At 40.2% G+C, this 16,522-nt stretch overlaps 1 protein-coding gene across 14 annotated transcripts in view; it reads right to left on the bottom strand.

The window, feature by feature from the left end:
- Positions 1-250: 250 nt before the first annotated feature.
- ATF7IP (activating transcription factor 7 interacting protein) overlaps positions 251-16,522 on the bottom strand; it is a 115,122-nt gene continuing 98,850 nt past the window's right edge. For 6 of the 14 annotated variants that reach the window (XM_080616494.1, XM_080616489.1, XM_080616482.1 and 3 more), the window contains exons 13-16: positions 12,488-12,655; positions 11,407-11,592; positions 7,502-7,614; positions 258-6,113 (exon numbers count right to left, since the gene is read on the bottom strand). In XM_080616494.1, the coding sequence (XP_080472620.1) occupies positions 5,697-6,113; positions 7,502-7,614; positions 11,407-11,592; positions 12,488-12,655 (884 nt within the window). In that variant the 3' untranslated portion in view covers positions 258-5,696. Of the gene's footprint in view, positions 6,114-7,501; positions 7,615-11,406; positions 11,593-12,487; positions 12,656-16,522 lie in introns of all 14 variants that reach the window. The other 8 variants (XM_080616487.1, XM_080616486.1, XM_080616493.1 and 5 more) reach the window with 8 other exon arrangements.

Below are 16,522 nucleotides of genomic sequence, written 5' to 3'. Positions count from 1 at the left end.
CAGAAATTATAGCATTGCTTTAATTTCCTGCTTCTCTGAGAAGGCAGAGAGGGCAAGGTCGCGCAGTTGCCTTTCTGGAAATGACCCAGAGCCAAACCATTGCTGCCTAACGTTACTTGAGCAAGGCAGTAGTGTGTCTGATGACAAAGAGCACACATTGGGCTCATTGTGAAAGAGCTGCCTCCAGAGGTGTCTGGAACTAAGCACACTAACTCAAAAGGTTAAAAACCCGGTAGTTTATTTCAAAGTATAAATTTCAGGCTTGTCAGACAAAACCCCACACTACAGTTAACACAGACACACACGCTTATCTACAGTACATACAAAAATGGGGACAGCTTGCAACTGCCCAGTTGAATTTGGACATGAAATCAGTCTGAATTTTGTTTTGCAAGTCCAGCTGCAAAACAAATCAGATTCTGAGTTTCCTGACAAAGGATTTTGCACATTTGACTCCCAATAGCCAATAAATTACTAAAGCTGAACAGGACTCCCCAGACAGGTATTACCCAGTTATCTTATTTACAGATGCAACCCATTAAATTAGTGCAGCACTTCAAATATATATATATATAAATGTGTGTATGTATATCTATATATAAAAAAAGAGAATGCTCAGCCTGCATGATGACAATGAGAAATAAAGATGCATTTTAATAAGTACTTAGGCTGGAAAGAAAATTCATTCATTTGCTTTCTTTCAGCTATCATTTTTTTCTTTCTCCCTTCAGAAGGTATTTGGAAGGAAGTACAGATTTTGGTAGCAGGGCTGGCTCAGTGTCATTCGAACTCCCCTCCCTCCAGTGTTTTCATACAATGCCCACCCCTACCCAAACCAACAAATCAGAAAATAACCCCCATATATATGTTTATTATATTGAGGTTCTAGTTAAAAAAAGTCTGGATAGATATTTTTGATTAAATGAAAATACTCAGGTGTTTATAAGAAGGCAGAATCACAGCTTGATTTTATATAGTGGTGTATCAGTACTCCAACTGTGGAATAGCTGCTTGGGGAGCAGGAACAGATTTGACCTGTCCCTCCATACAATACAGATTCTAATTTATTGGACATTTAAAGACAAACAGCACAAAAAGTCACTTCAGCCCTTCCTTTGTTACAGTACAAAATGATGCTCAGATCCTAGTACTGGGCCCAGTTGTGCTCCCACTGAAGGCACAAGGGGTTTTGCTGTCATTTTCAAAGGAAGCAGGGTAAGACCCCTCATCTTTACACAGAAGACACCATAGGCATTTCCAAGCCTTGTGCTAAAAACCTTGGGATGGGCGAGTGTCTGGTCCTTGCGCTCAAGTGATCCAACAGAGCCAGTGGTGGCACAAATAATTCAAAGGAGCAAAGTTTCAGACCACCTGCTGTTTTAAGGGAAGCTGGAACTAAATGCAAGCTGAGGCGTACCTGCTTTTGCACCTATGTTTTCCAAAGCTGCCGCTGCAGATGCAGTACAGATGCTGTATCTACAGCCTGGCCCCTCCCTAAGATGCAGTAATTTGAATCCAAGAAAGCTTTTTTTTAGACATACACTGGAGTAAAGGAGGCCAGTGAAGCTCTAACTAGGAAGAATACAGTGGAAAGGAATGGCATTTTGCCATCGGCACTCCACAGAAAGGTTCCTCACCAACCAAGAACTAAACTAACTCAAAATTACTTTCACCCTGGACATCTAGATGCCCTTGTATCACACAGAGAAAACCACTAAAATCCTACTAAATGAGGATGGAAACACCGCTCTAGAATCAGTGCTGTGTTTGCCAAACCAAAGGGTACTACATCCAAGGTGGTACTGCTGCAATGTCATGTGCCCAGTGACAGCTGCAAAACCAAGGTTAGGAGCAACTTTATATCAGGCTACTGAAAATAAGATGGAAAAATTTGCATGAAGTGCAAAGTAACTAAATCCAACCCTTCCGCTTAAAAGCCATAGAGAGATTTTTAGGCATATTTAAGTGTGTGTTATTGGAAACCTCCAGCAATGAACATCTTATGAATGGCCCAGTCTACAAGCATGGTATTAACAGACCTGTATGGAACATTCCTGGATACTTTAGTAATACTTTCAGCTAAAGTCTATTAACTGAAATAAATTATTTCTGGATGTTTGTTGTTAGGAGAAATTCAGTTTCTCAATAACTTGTTTCTGGGAGGTACAGAATAATAAAATAACCAGCCAACCCATAACACAGGGAAAAGTGTCACGAGTTAAGGAATTAGGCAGTACTCCTGTTTGCTGGTGTAAGGGCAAATACTGCAGCAATGTGCTCCACCATGACAAAGATTTTGCAGAAGTGGCTCAGTTCATACAACCATAGAATCAACTAGGTTGGAAAAGACCTTTAAGATCATCAAGTTCTTTATTCCAGGACTGCTAAGCCCACCACAAAACTATGTCACAAGGGTCTCAGCTACAACGTTTTTGAACACTTCCAGGGACAGTGATTCTACCATTGCCCTGGGCAGCCTGTTCCTGACTGCTGTTTTGGGGAAGAATTTTTTCCTAATATCCAGTCTAAACCTCCCCTGGTGCAGCTTGAGGCCATTTTCTCTTGTCCTATCGCTTGTTATTTGGGAGAAGACACCAGCCACCTCTGCGCTCCATCCTCCTTTCAAGCAGTTGTACAGAGCGATAAGGTCCCTCTGAGCCTTCTCTTCTCCAGCCGATCCTCATCAGACTTGTGCTGTAGACCCCTCAACAGCTTCCCTGCCCTTCTCTAGACCTGCTCCAGCAACTCAGTATCTCACTTCAAATGAGGGGCCCAGAACTGCACACAGTATTTGAGCTGTGGCCTCACCAGTGCTGAGTACAGCAGATGATCACTGCCCTGGACCTGCTGGCTACACTATTTCTCATACAGGCCAGGATGCTCTTGGCTTCTTGGCTGCCTGGGCACAAGCTGCTCATGTTCAGCTCCATCAACCAGCACCCCCAGGTCCTTTTCCATGAGCAGCTTTCCAGCCACTCTTCCCCAAGCCTGGAGTGTTGCATGGGGTTGTTGTGATCCAAATGCAGGACCCGACACTTTGCCTTGTTGAACCTCATACAATTGGCCACTGCTGGGATGAAACAAAAAAGAAGTCAACCATATGGTGCTAATTTAATCTCTCAACAAAAAAATCAGCTGCACTCTGCCATATAAACCAGAAATGGTCTATTAAGCTAGAATTCACTTTTCACCATCAGTTCGGTTGTGAACTACATCTTTAGTAAATAAAGATGAGTCTTTTTTCTCTAGAGATGCAACTCATAAAACCTTCAAACACAATACCAGACCAGCTCCATTGGAGGAAAGAGAAAAATTCTAACACAGGACTCACCCCCCGCCTATCCCAAGCAAGACAAAGCCAAGAACAGTTTGGGCTGGAATCATAAATAAATAAGCAGTGTAAATTCTAGGTTTTATTCTAATGTTTATTTTAATTTTCAAACTATAAAACCTCAATTGTATTGATGTGGCCAACGGCCCTTTGGTACCACCTCAAAAGCATATTAAAAAGTTGTCCAAGGAGGACTTGACAGTTATCAACTGGAATGAACTGCTCTAACCTCTACTACAGAACTGGCTTTATAAAGACCCAACTCTCCATAAGCAGACTAATTGAATTATTAAGTAATCCGTCCTTGAAATATGCAAACAAAACAATTAAACATAGAAAAATTCAAGGCATTGTTGATACCGGCACCAGTATTACAGGGACAACTGTTACTCAAAGGCAAGGTTACACATCCTTCATACATGAGATTCAGTGTGAACCTTCTCCCATGAAACTTGGGTTCAGACAGGATTTTTGCTTGCCCAAATCAGTAAAACTGTGATACTTTAAATGCAACATTCCACACAGAGACTATCTGGAACTTACCTGACAGAAGTGACAATCCCAGCTACATGAAGGAGTGCAGTAAATAGCACAAAAACCTACAGTGCTGTTTCTTTTACTGTAAAAGCTCTTGAAGGGAACAGAACCTATAATCTCACAGGATATTCCACCAGCCATGTTTTGGGATTTCATTTTTCCTGCCCTTTACTCAACCTTGCTTTACATGTAAAAATGTTGGTTTTAAGAAAGACAGCACTGAAATTAAAAAATGTCACCTTCTACAGCTTTACTGTATTAAAAAAACAGACCGTTTCCCTTCTAAAACCACTGTTTAGCTCTGCTGGGTAGGAATGAGACCAAAAAGCATCAAAATAGAACTCTTACATATACTCTTTTGCCCAGATGCATTACAGTTTGGTTCTCTGAAAAGCGAGTTTTACATGTCAGTGACAGTGGGACAGATACACCAATTTCTTTTCTTAGCTCAGAAGCATCATGAAAGCATCTATTAACATTTGCAGTTGCTCACTAGCTTTAGGTCACTGTCTACAATAATTTCTAAACTGCTTTTGGTGTCTTAGCTTTCTGCAGAGGCAGGCAGGTGATGGGCCAGAGAAGATGACTGGGAAGCCAACTTCTTAACTTTTTGTACTTTTTCCAAACTGAGTGCAAGCTGCTAGAAGCTTTTACGGTGCCGCACCACAGAGGTTTCTTCTTTGGCTGAACTACAGCATACAGCTTTCCCAAATGAACAGGGAAAGGCTTTGGTGGAAAATCCCATCTGTATACTCTAATATTCTTGACAGGACAAAAACAACTACTCAAGAATTACAGTGAGGAAAGGGTTGAATGATACTGCAGATAAAAACAAATCCAGCATCAGCAGATGTTACACTTTCTGGTCTTTACAGAAATAATAATTACTGCAGGCCAGGAAAATGAGAAGCAGTAATGAAAGGCTAGAAATGTAAAGGAAAAAATAACTCCAAGCAAAAAAAAGAACACCACAAGGTATCTGGCTACATTTTATTTCTGAAATTATTCTTTAAGGCACAAAATAAATCTAAAAAATAGGGCTGGATGAATGAGGGGAGAAGTAGAGAAATTATCTGAGCTGGAGAGGTGTAAATGCAGTCTCTACAAATCCAGTTTCAGATCTGACCTGGGAATGCTTCCAGGGTGAGTGGGGAAGATTGTGAAAGCAGAGGAACATTCTTATTTAGGAGAGGTAGGAGGTAGTGGGTTCACTGTTTCTTTTTCCACTACCTCCACATTTACACATATATTGATTCCCTGGCCAGACTCAAATTCCCTTCCCTCTCCTCAGAGAGCTCTTTACAGTCTGTAAAATAAGACCAGACCACTCAGTCTTTCAGTAGAAAAAGTGACACCTTGAACCACCCTTTGCATCACAGCCTGCACAGAGTGGTGGGGGACAAGAGTAAAATCTCTTCTTGCCTTCATGTTAGTGCCTTGGTAGGTATTACAGATGTGTGTGTTTTGCTTCAGATAAACTGTAATTCATTATTTTGTTCCACTCTGAAGCAGAATCCCAGGCATGCAGGGTGTCCTTGGGTAAAAGGTAGGTATCTAAGTGGAACAGCTGTCATGGAAGGGAAAATAGGAAAATAAAATTTTCAAATGGCCCATGACTTGAGATATCCAGAAAAACACAGGCTCTCTTGCTGCAGGTGATACTTTTATTTTTCTTTTGGTTCCGAATGCATGTAGTGTACTACACAACTGTCTAAATAATCCTGCAGAGAGAGGATTTAAAAGTGAATTTCATGCAGGGGATCAACCCCCCAAAACTGGGGTAATTCTTGGTAGTAGGACAGGTTTAAAGGCTCCAAAGATCTCTAGTTTAACTGCTCTGGGAAGAGATCACATCTGTGGACTGGGGGTCACAGAAGGGTCCAAAACGTCCATAGATGTCCTTAGCCCGGACCGCAAAGTAGTATTTGCTGCCAGACACAAACTGTGTAAGAGTGCATGCCATAGGTAGTGGGAGGGCCTTCACTTCCCCAATCTTCTTCCACTGGGAGGGCATAGTGGCACTTGGGTCCTCGTGGTAGGCGTAGAGATGGTAACTGTCCACAGTGGCACAGCTTCGGTCCACCTCCATGACGCTCCATGACAGCACAATACCATTCTGGCTCTGTACTCGTGCCAGCTTCAGCTGGGGCTTTTGAGGTGGAGAAGTATTGGCAGCTTCTGGGGGCAGACGCGGTGGCTGCGGTGCCTCTGGGAGTGGGGCAGGATGTACAGGGCGTGGTGGCTCCTAATAAACGTAAGAGCAATAAGGAAAAGGTCAAAGTCTGCAGTGGTGGAAGGAGACTGATTTATCATTCCCCAGGTAACTGGGAGCAAATGAGCCTGCAGTCACCCAACTAGCACACCTCTTAGTCCTCTGTGTGGAGGCAAGAAAGCAGCAGCAAATGTTGAGAAGGGATGGAACCAAGGATGCCGTAAGTTCTTAACATGCACATCTAAAACCCTAGCTGTACAGATGATCATTGCCACAGTTATTTCCCAATATCCTCTGCTTCTCATCCTAGAGGTGATGGTCTGAACACTGTGCTCTTTTATCAAGGATGGGCAGGCAAGTTCACAACAACTTTGAGCTAATCTACATTTTAGTTGCTGTTCCCACGTCACCCAAAACACCTCAGGCAGTAAATTAAGCTGACAACTCATCAGGCAACCAAGGCAGGCTTTCAGTCACAAAAGACAGAATGGGTAGTGGTGCCACGTGGATTTTATCACTTTAAAGTGATCATAAAAGCTCAGCCTCAGTTTCCATAATATTTTGAAGTAAGGACACAAATGTGGCTTTCCATTGTTTTTTGGTTTTGTTTCCCTCCCCCACCCCCAATACCACAGAAACAGTTCTAGGTCTCTCATTTATGCTAGTTAAGGAATGTGGTTACAACAGGTACACAGTTTTATTATTCTTCAAACCAGGGGCCTTTCAGGTTGGGTTTTTGTCATCTTAAGTGTTCTGTGTGATATTGGCTTGATTTATTCTCATTATTTACACCTGGAGAATACATTAGGTTGAATGATGTTTAGATTGAAAGAATAAGTAACTGCATTGCTGGCCATATATTTAAATTTCATGACATCACAAGTGGTGTGACTGCCCAACAGTAAGTACTGCAGGCAATGTATTTGTTTTAGTCTCAACAACAAAATGTTATGAAATGAATCAGAGTAAATTCTCAAATATTTATGAAAAGGGTTTGAGGTGATGCAGAAGTAATCACTCCCAACAGTGATAAAATTCTGACATTTCGGAGTTGGCAACTTTGAGGTCTTGTCTGTATCCTGTTCTCCTACCTCAGTTTTGCAAACAGCTGTACTGAGAATCTGGTCATCCAATTTGTAGCCAAACTTTTTAGTGGTAGCTCTTCTGTATCTTAACTCCACAGCGAACAATTCATGCTACTGGTGATCTGGAGAACACTGGGGTAAGCTAACAGACTGCACAGCTTTTACCAGCAGAAATTGCTGTAAGGTGATAGGATCGTGCTATGCACATGAGCTGGTTGCAACGTGTCTACAAGGCATTTCACTATCCTGCAGTTCACACTAAGATGCAATCTGGAAGACATTAATGCAGAAACAAGGCTATAAATTGCATTAAGTAATTTCAAAAGGACTACTCACAGCATGCACTTGTGGGGGTCGATGATGCACTGTAAGCTGAGGTGTTCCAGATCCAAGAGCTAGTCCACTGTTCACAACATATGCAGTTGTTTGAGGCATCCGTACTGTCATACCTATAACCACAGTGAATACCTTGAGTATTCAACACTTAAAATCAGCTAAACAGAACACTGGGAAAGCAACTCCTTGGTTTGGTTGGATGACACCAAATTTCAAACTGCCACACTCTCCTCAAACGGCCAGCAGACTGATGAAGTACTGCACAACAACAAAATCACCTTCCATCCCCTGAAGCTGTAAATGAAAGACAGCAAGTGCTATGTTTGCAGAGAGGACAATGCAACTGTGCAAACTTCTGTAGGATAAACAGCCACCTGAACTGGCTACTTCTCATCTATGAGAATTCACTCAGACAGATACACTGTTTTAGCATGACTGCTGTTCTATCTCAGGAAATGACAATTATCTGAAGAAAGATGGCCAGAAATGCCTTAAGATATAAAGTACAAATTTTAGCATTATTTCTAGTTAGGCATACTACTTAATTGAGGTAGAAATACAAAACTATGATTTGCCAAACACTTTGGATGAGCTCTCACAGTTATTCTGCCAAAGACAAAGCGCAGAGCTCTTAACTCCTGAGATATCTGCTACTGACAAAAAAGACCATTTCAATGATAATATAAACCAGTACACACCAGTAGCAGCATTTCTGAAAGCTGTATAACAAAGACAGTGAAAAATGCAGAATGGACTAAAAGATGAAAACTTATGACAGCTAAAAGGGTTCAAGACATATGATTCTCTTGTTCCTAGTATGTGAAACCTCTCTAACTGGCATGCCAATATGAAGCCTTGAAATAATCTGTATACTAACTGAACTAGTCTCTCACCTACTGAGGTTAATCACCTGGCTTCGTTGTCCTGAGGTTCAGAAAACACACAGTGCTATGCAAGAACAGCTATATTCTTGTGTCTTCTGTGGCTTGTCAGACAATAGTACTTGTGTAAGTACTTGTGTAAATACTTGTGTAAGTACTTGTGTAAGACACAGACATACTTTTCAACAGAGTAACAGAACTGCCTCTAACCAAATCAGAGAAAAGTCTAGGAACCTCTGGAGATGACCATGCCCAACTTTCTGTTGAAAGAATGATTTTAGGTTAGGTAATTCAGGGTCTGGTCAAGGTGAATCTTAATTACATTCACTCAAACCTTCCTTGATTTCTGAGATTTCTAAGCAGACAACTGCAGGACAAGCATTCATTGTATCACTGGACCATCAGGTCAGAAGCATATTACACAAAATCTCGTTGGATGATCTTGACTGAAAAACATGAATTCCTACCTCATTGAATTCTCCTAGAAAAGGCCTTAAAGTAGCACATTACCTATTTTATGTTCTTCAACAACACATTAATTGTCTTACATGTGTAACGCTAAAGGTACTCTGGAGATACTAATATGAGTGATGTTTACTTAGTCGTAATAGCTGCTCTAAAATTAGCAGTAGATTCTGACAACACCATGTATTTTGGCACAGAAGAAGAAAATACTATTAAAGTTAATTAATGTAAGTGAACGTACAGTTAAGGACTCAAAATTCCTTCCTAACAACAAGTAGATCACATGCGTCTAGCTTGCAACTAAGGGTAATGATAAAGAAAACGAAGTGCGGGCTGAAGCTACCTTGCCTTTTATTGCCTTTTAACAGAAGATGCAGACATGCCTCTCAGAAGACACGGCTGGTCAGAAGAACCTGTACTCAAATGCACCTGGCATAAGAGCGTAAGTTTAAAAAATATCAACAAGTACTCTGACAAGAACTGCAATTCCTTACACCCTGACATTTCACAGCTCAAGAACTGTCAGCTCAACTTCTGTTGAGCACACCTGATTTTTCTGTCTGTGGCAATGCAGGTGAGCCCAACCATAAAAGACACTCAGAATTAAATCGCTACAAACATACATGGATATTCTCCTTCCCAGAAACTGTAGTTTCAGAGCAATTAATTGATTATTTCTGCACAAGCCTACATAGGTACAGTCCTACATCGCTCAAGCACATAGTGTTCTGATTCTGGCTTATACAGATGATGTCTGAAAAATCACTACCTGGATGTCACAAAAGTAGGCTCATACTCAGTGTACTAAACAGGGAAATTTATGTTGAACATAAATGTGTTAAAATAATCATAGTCTAGAAGCTGTGGGGAGCTGAAAAAAAGGCAGTTAAGATCTATCACTTCGTAACATAGTAGAGACTATCATTTAACTTTAAGGTCTTTATTTCAACACCTTTGTCGGTGACATGGACAGTGGGATTGAGTGCACCCTCAGCAAGTTTGCCAATGACACCAAGCTGTGTGGTTTGGTTGATACCCTGGAGGGAAGGGATGCCATCCAGAGGGACCTTGACACGCTTGTGAGGTGGGCTGATGCCAACCTGATGAAGTTTAACTATGCCAAGTGCAAGGTCCTACACCTGGGTCACAGCAATCCCAGCCACAGCCACAGGTTGGGCAGAGAAGAGATTCAGAGCAGCCCTGTGGAGAAGGACGTGGGGGTGTTGGTCAATGAGAAAATGAACATGAGCCGGCTGCAGTGTGCACTCGCAGCCCAGAAAGCCAACCGCATCTTGGGCTGCATCAAAAGGAGCGTGACCAGCAGGTCAAAGGAGGTGATCCTGCCCCTCTACTCTGCTCTTGTGAGATCTCACTTGGAGTATTGTGTGCAGTGCTGGTGTCCTCAACATAAAAAGGACATGGAACTGTTGGAACAACTCCAGAGGAGGGCCACGAGGATGATCAGGGGACTGGAGCACCTCCCGTATGAAGATAGGCTGAGAAAGTTGGGGCTGTTCAGCCTGGAGAAGAGAAGGCTGTGTGGAGACCTCATACCAGCCTTCCAGTATTTGAAGGGGGCCTACAAGGATGCTGGGGATGGACTATTCATCAGGGACTGTAGTGACAGGACAAGGGGTAATGGGTTAAAACTTAAACAGGGGAAGTTTAGATTGGATATAAGGAAGAAATTCTTTACTGTGAGGATGGTGAGGCACTGGAATGGGTTGCCCAGGGAGGTTGTGAATGCTCCATCCTTGGCGGTGTTCAAGGCCAGGTTGGATGAGGCCTTAGGTGGCATGGTTTAGTGTGAGGTGTCCCTGCCCATGGCAGGGGAGTTGCAACTAGATGATCTTAATGTCCTTTCTAACCCTAAGTATTCGATGATTCTATGATTTCTGACATATACTACTCAGTTCAGAAAATCAGTTTCCTGCTATGGGAAGATACCAGTTACATGTTTGCAAAGTCAAGATGAACTTGCTGACTTCTCTAGTCAAGCAAATTCAAGCAAGGATCAATTTCTGATACATTTGGTGAGGAATTTAATCTGTAGGCTTAGATAAAATAAGAAAATTTGCTGGGGACAGGACAGATTTCTAAAGAACTACATCAGAATGCCTGATACAAATGTAACTTTTAAACAGGCAAATGGGCATGATTTACTACATACTTATACGTTTTGATCTTACAGTGGTGCTCATCACATTACCTTCTGCTACTTTGTAAAGCATTAGGCATGTCATTCAGAGATACTTCACTGGCAAAGGTAGTGCCCAAGATTACTTAAATCTTGTTTTTCCTTATTCACATAGCTGCAGGGGGAATGATTTCTTCATAGCCTGAGATTTTCTCAAGCCTGTAAACTGGGAAAAAATCCTAACCTCTATAATTTGGACAAGTATTGTAAAAAAAAAAAAAAACCAACAAAACAAACCACCAAAAAAACCCCAACCCAAACCCAACAACAAACCCGAAACAAAAAATCAAATGCCACATCCATCAGGTAGAACGTATCAAGCTGTGTTGTGCAAAAATGTGTATGAAAGAAGGCATCCCTACCTCCAGTCTGCGGGTTGACTGGCCTTAAACTTGGGCTTGACATGATAGCTCCTCTTACAGGATTCTGAGCTGGCGGTGCAGGAAGAGTGGTATAGACCACCTGATGGTTTGCAGGGGTTCTTGGTATAGGAAGCTTTGCAGCAGTTTGAGTCAGCGACCGATGAGTTATGTTCACTGTTGTCGGAACTGGAAAAAGACAGAAAGACCACAACCTACAATGGAATTCCATGACATTAAGGTGATATACCTATTCCAGAGCACACACCTCCTTTGGAAAACTGACTCATCTGAGCTATGCAAAATAAAAACTCTTCCTGTGGAATTCTATCCACTTTTGATAATGCAAGAAGAGAGAAAACAGCCTAAACAGTAATTTTCACCTGAAATAATAACGCCAATATATATATATACAAATTCTAGACAGAAAATAACACCCACCCCCCACCCTCACAAAAAAAAAAAACCAACAACCAAAGGGTCCTGAATGTAAGACAATTCCAATGCCAACTGATCTTCAACAACCATGTACGAGGCTGGGGGGGGGGAAGGAAAAAAAAAAAACAGATCTATATTTCTTTATATTAGAAAAAAAAAAAGGGGGGGGCATGGGGGGAATTACACTGCAGACAAAATTACATTTAACTATGGATAGAACTTCAGTGTTAGTCTTGCCATTCACTGCCAAAAGGATTAATTGCCAAATGCAGGTGGAAGATCTAGGAAGGATGTTGCTAGTGGGTTTTTCCCTCCCATTACTTCAATAATGCAACTGCTATAGGTTTCTTCTCCTTCGCTCTTACAGACAACAGTTACATTTAATAATTTCCATAACTGCCCTTAGCAAGATTTCTTCCTCTCCATGCAATTAATTTGATCCTGAATGCTTTCCAAACCAACAGGACTACCTCTTACTTCATCAGTTTAAAAAAACCAAAAGTTATGGTAAACTGACTAGAATGGAAGACTAAAACATGATTTAAACATTCTGAATATTCACCTGAAAATGTAAGCAGAAAGAAGAACACACAATAGTCTAATTTAAGAAGAAGAGTATTCGTATAAGGGTGTAAAATGAAGTTACCTGTAGGTAACACATGTATGGTGGTCTGGGAAGGTCCACTCGTTGGTACTCCTGTTTGCTGCACAGGGTTTGGCTGTGAAGGCTGTAAAGGCTGCAAAGGTCGAGCCACAGGCTGGGTGGATATGCTCAATCCTGTAACAGGTGTCTGCTTCTGCTTCTTGCTGTCTGCTTTGAAAAAAAATGAAATTATAGATGATAGCAAACAGAAGTTATAACATCATGAAGATTTAAAATCTCTCTTCCCCCCCATTCACAGATTAGCAAGGGTATTTCCTAGAATGACATTGCTTTGATCATTTTGTTATGCAAACAAACTGCAAAATTCATTCAATTCCTCTCACTTCCATCATGTCAATCTCCCCTCCCCAAACACCCTATGTTTCATTCTATCTTCATAAAGCCTGTGTATTTCAGCATAATGGAAACTGAATTCAGTGGCAAAGTCTTTAGAAGTTTCTATTAAAAAAAGAGAATAACCTAAAACCTTAAAAAGGCCTAAACAATGCAGTTTGTTTCAAAAAAAAATTATAACAGCTCCCTAAATAAGACTTATCTACCTTTGATGCTTACACCCTTTCATATTTGCTGACTTTTTCCTTTGTTCAAGCCCTTTTTTGTTGCTGAATTTTCATGCTCTTTTCTTAATATAGGGGAATCACTTTATTATTTACGGAAACTTCTAAGAGAATTTAACTAGTTTTCTCACACTGACACCCTCCCTCAACATGACAGTGACTTATGAGAAGTGACAAATAGCATCTGTATCCGCAGTTTACTACAGCAATATTTTTTCCTGCTCTAGTTTATTTGTGGCAACATGAAAATTTTCAAGTGCAAGTCAGTATGTAATCACATCTGTGCACAAGTTGAATAAAGAAGAATTAACAAGCTTTTGCCTGCATATTTCAGATAGATTAGAGTAGTAGAGGGAAGTGAAAACACCGTGAAAAACTAAAATCACAAGATAAGAAAGTAGCTTTTAAGGGCATAATTCAAAACTAGATTTACCCTAATAATATTGTACAAGCAGCAGCCACTAATTTAGTAGAAATCTGCACAATTTAAAAAAAAAGAATTCATTAATATGTATTTTATGCTTGAGAAAACATATCAACAGTATATTGAATAACTCATTTACAAATTATCAATTATTTGATTTCAAAGCATTAGGAACAGGGTCAATGGCAGTGTAGCTCAAAATGTTGGTTTTCTTTTGGCAGCTGGAGATTATATTTATGGTCTCACGAAGCTGTCTTTAACACCAGCTACTAACAGCTTGAAGTAGAAGTACCCTGCAGAAACTGCTATATGATAAATACAATTCAAGACCTCAAAAATAAAATGTAATATAAATTGCAGACCATACTCTCTTTCTGCAGACTGAATAGCTTAGTTACTTCACTAAAGCCATTTGATGAAAATATAATCTTATTTTCTTTTTTTCAAAGTCTATAAAAGGAGCAGTAAAGGGATGCTCGTTTTGAAAACAGAAGGTGAGATATTTCCTGCTTTTCCATCAAGTAACAGGTGTTGTGATTAGATCAAGCTTCTTTTATTTTCCATGAGTATGAAAGATAATCCAGTGTTCAGCAAATTACTTAACTCTAAAGAGATTCCTACTGAGATGCTATTTACTTTGAATATTCACAAACTCATGCACATTTCAACTGCCGTTGGATAATTTAAGTGTTGCGAGTGCATTCTTAGTAATGACCTAGGGAAAATGTGCTCATGAGTCAATTAGTAAAAACACTTAACACACTACTGCTGTAAAAATGTAGTTCAAGTAAAAATGACAGGACAAATGTGAGGGCTTTTTGGTTTTGCTTCTGTTTTTAATCTCACACAGAAGCAAGTTCATTTGTCTCCCTGACAAATCAAAAGCCCTGTTGAGATTCCAATTGCTGGAAAGTAGGTCAGGATTGCACCAGTCATGTGAAGTGATAAAAGATAACCAACCAGACTTCACTAAATAAATGGAAACACTTAATGAAGGCTGATGTAGTTGTGAAAATTAAAAATCAGCACAGAAAACAGGAAGACTGGATGCATAGTAAGCACAGGACTAAGGTTAAAAGCAATACAGAAATAGTTCCAAACCTAAATGAACACAGCATCATATTCATTAAAAACGTGGACCTGGAGGAGACAGGGCAATCTGATTTATGGAAATGAGCATAAAATGGAAATCATTACTACTGGAGGTGTAAGTAAAACTCTAAATCTAATACACAAATTGGAAAAGAAGAGGGCCTGATTTCCATGCCAGAAAATGGGTCTACACACTGCAGTTATAGCAGGAAGGAGTTTTAATCAGCCTACTAATTTAGAAGTGGTGTAGTTACAGAACAGCAAACATACCATATGCACCAGAACCATATGCTCAAGAACCAGACAAAAAGTGATCCAGAGAACTACAGATTTTTTTAATTAGATAAAAAAGCTAATAATGATACTGTATGTATTTAATATTTTTTCCTACAAAAAAATAAATATGTATGTGGAACATGGCTGGTTTTGAGACAGTTGTTTGTGCATCTTAAATTACAAATCTATTTCACAGTATTACAGTATCACAGTATGTTAGAGATTGGAAGGGACCTCAAAAGATCATCTAGTCCAATTCCCCTGCCAGAGCAGGAACACCTAGATAAGGTTACATAGGAATGTGTCCAGGCGGGTTTTGAATGTCTCCAGAGAAGGAGACTCCACAAGCTCCCTGGGCAGCCTGTTCCAGTGTTCTGTCACCCTCACTGAGAAGAAGTTTCTTCTCAAGTTTAAGTGGAACCTCTTGTGTTCCAGTTTATACCCATTACCCCTTGTCCTATCATTGTTTGCCATTGAGAAGAGCCTGGCTCCATCCTCATGACACTCCCCCTTTATATATTTATATACACTAATAAGGTCCCTGTTTTAGTTTTTATATAATTTGATGTACTGCACTACACAAGTATTTGAAAAAAACAGCAAGAAGACTGTAGAAGTATTGCAAGATACTTGCAGACAGAAAAGTATCGAGATTGCTCTTTGACAAAAAAGATGACAACAACTGTTCTGAACAGAAATTAGTTTCTCAAATGTTACACAACATTTTCATGAATAGCTTTTGCACACATCAGAAAGCATGTACTAAATTTAGTTGCAGTGTATTAAACCGGAAGATGCCACCATTATGGAAGTGGACCGAAACATTAGTCAGAACAAAGCTAAGACTTGACAACTAGAAAATAAAGGATGATAGAGAGCACAATATTAGCCATTTAGGAATTGATAAGAACTTCTACTATTCATGTGAGAAACCATGTGTGGGGCAGTGACGATGATCAGGAAAACCTGCATATGATAATTACATAGTGCCTGCGTGTGCTTGTATGACAAAAGTTTGAGAGGAAATGCAAATATAGAGAGGAAATGCTGTATTGGCTACATCAGTGTGATGGCAATACTGTTCCTTCCCCTTACGCAAACCACTATTTGAATGCAAGCTGCTGTATGTTAAAAAGGGGTTGGAATTTGGACACAGGTTTCAGTGTTAATAGAGTGGGGTTTCAAAATGCCAAACTAATAGCTGTTAACAGTTACTGTGTTTTCTAAGATCCAAACCCGGTGGGCTGAAGCACACAATTAAAGGTCCTAGTCACTATGACACTAAAAACCAAGCCAACCCAACAATCAACCAATCAAAAAACCTCCACCCTGAAAAGATGATTAGCCCTTAAAAATAACACACAGGGTTTTGGCTATAAACCATGACTGAAGACTGAGCCTGATGACAGTCTGTGTAGGTCTGGTCTTCTGTGCCCCAATACAGAAACTTTGATTTCAGTTTAATAATCTCACAAAACACCTAAAAATTCCATAGTTATTAACCTAAAGTTTAAGTCTAATTTACTCTATATGCACACTTTGGTAAAAAATCTGAAGATATTAATTGCTGATTCTATTGGAAACTTCAGTGGAAAAAGGAAAGGATGGGAAGTGGATTACACGAACAAATTTAGAAATCTACCACAGTGTTAAAATTTATTCTCAACC

The sequence above is a fragment of the Psittacula echo genome, assembly GCF_963264785.1.
Source record: "Psittacula echo genome assembly, chromosome: 1".
In the NCBI taxonomy this organism is placed as follows: Eukaryota; Metazoa; Chordata; class Aves; order Psittaciformes; family Psittacidae; genus Psittacula; species Psittacula echo.
Note: the sequence above shows the minus strand (reverse complement) of the source record. Positions and strands in the feature narration are given on the sequence as shown.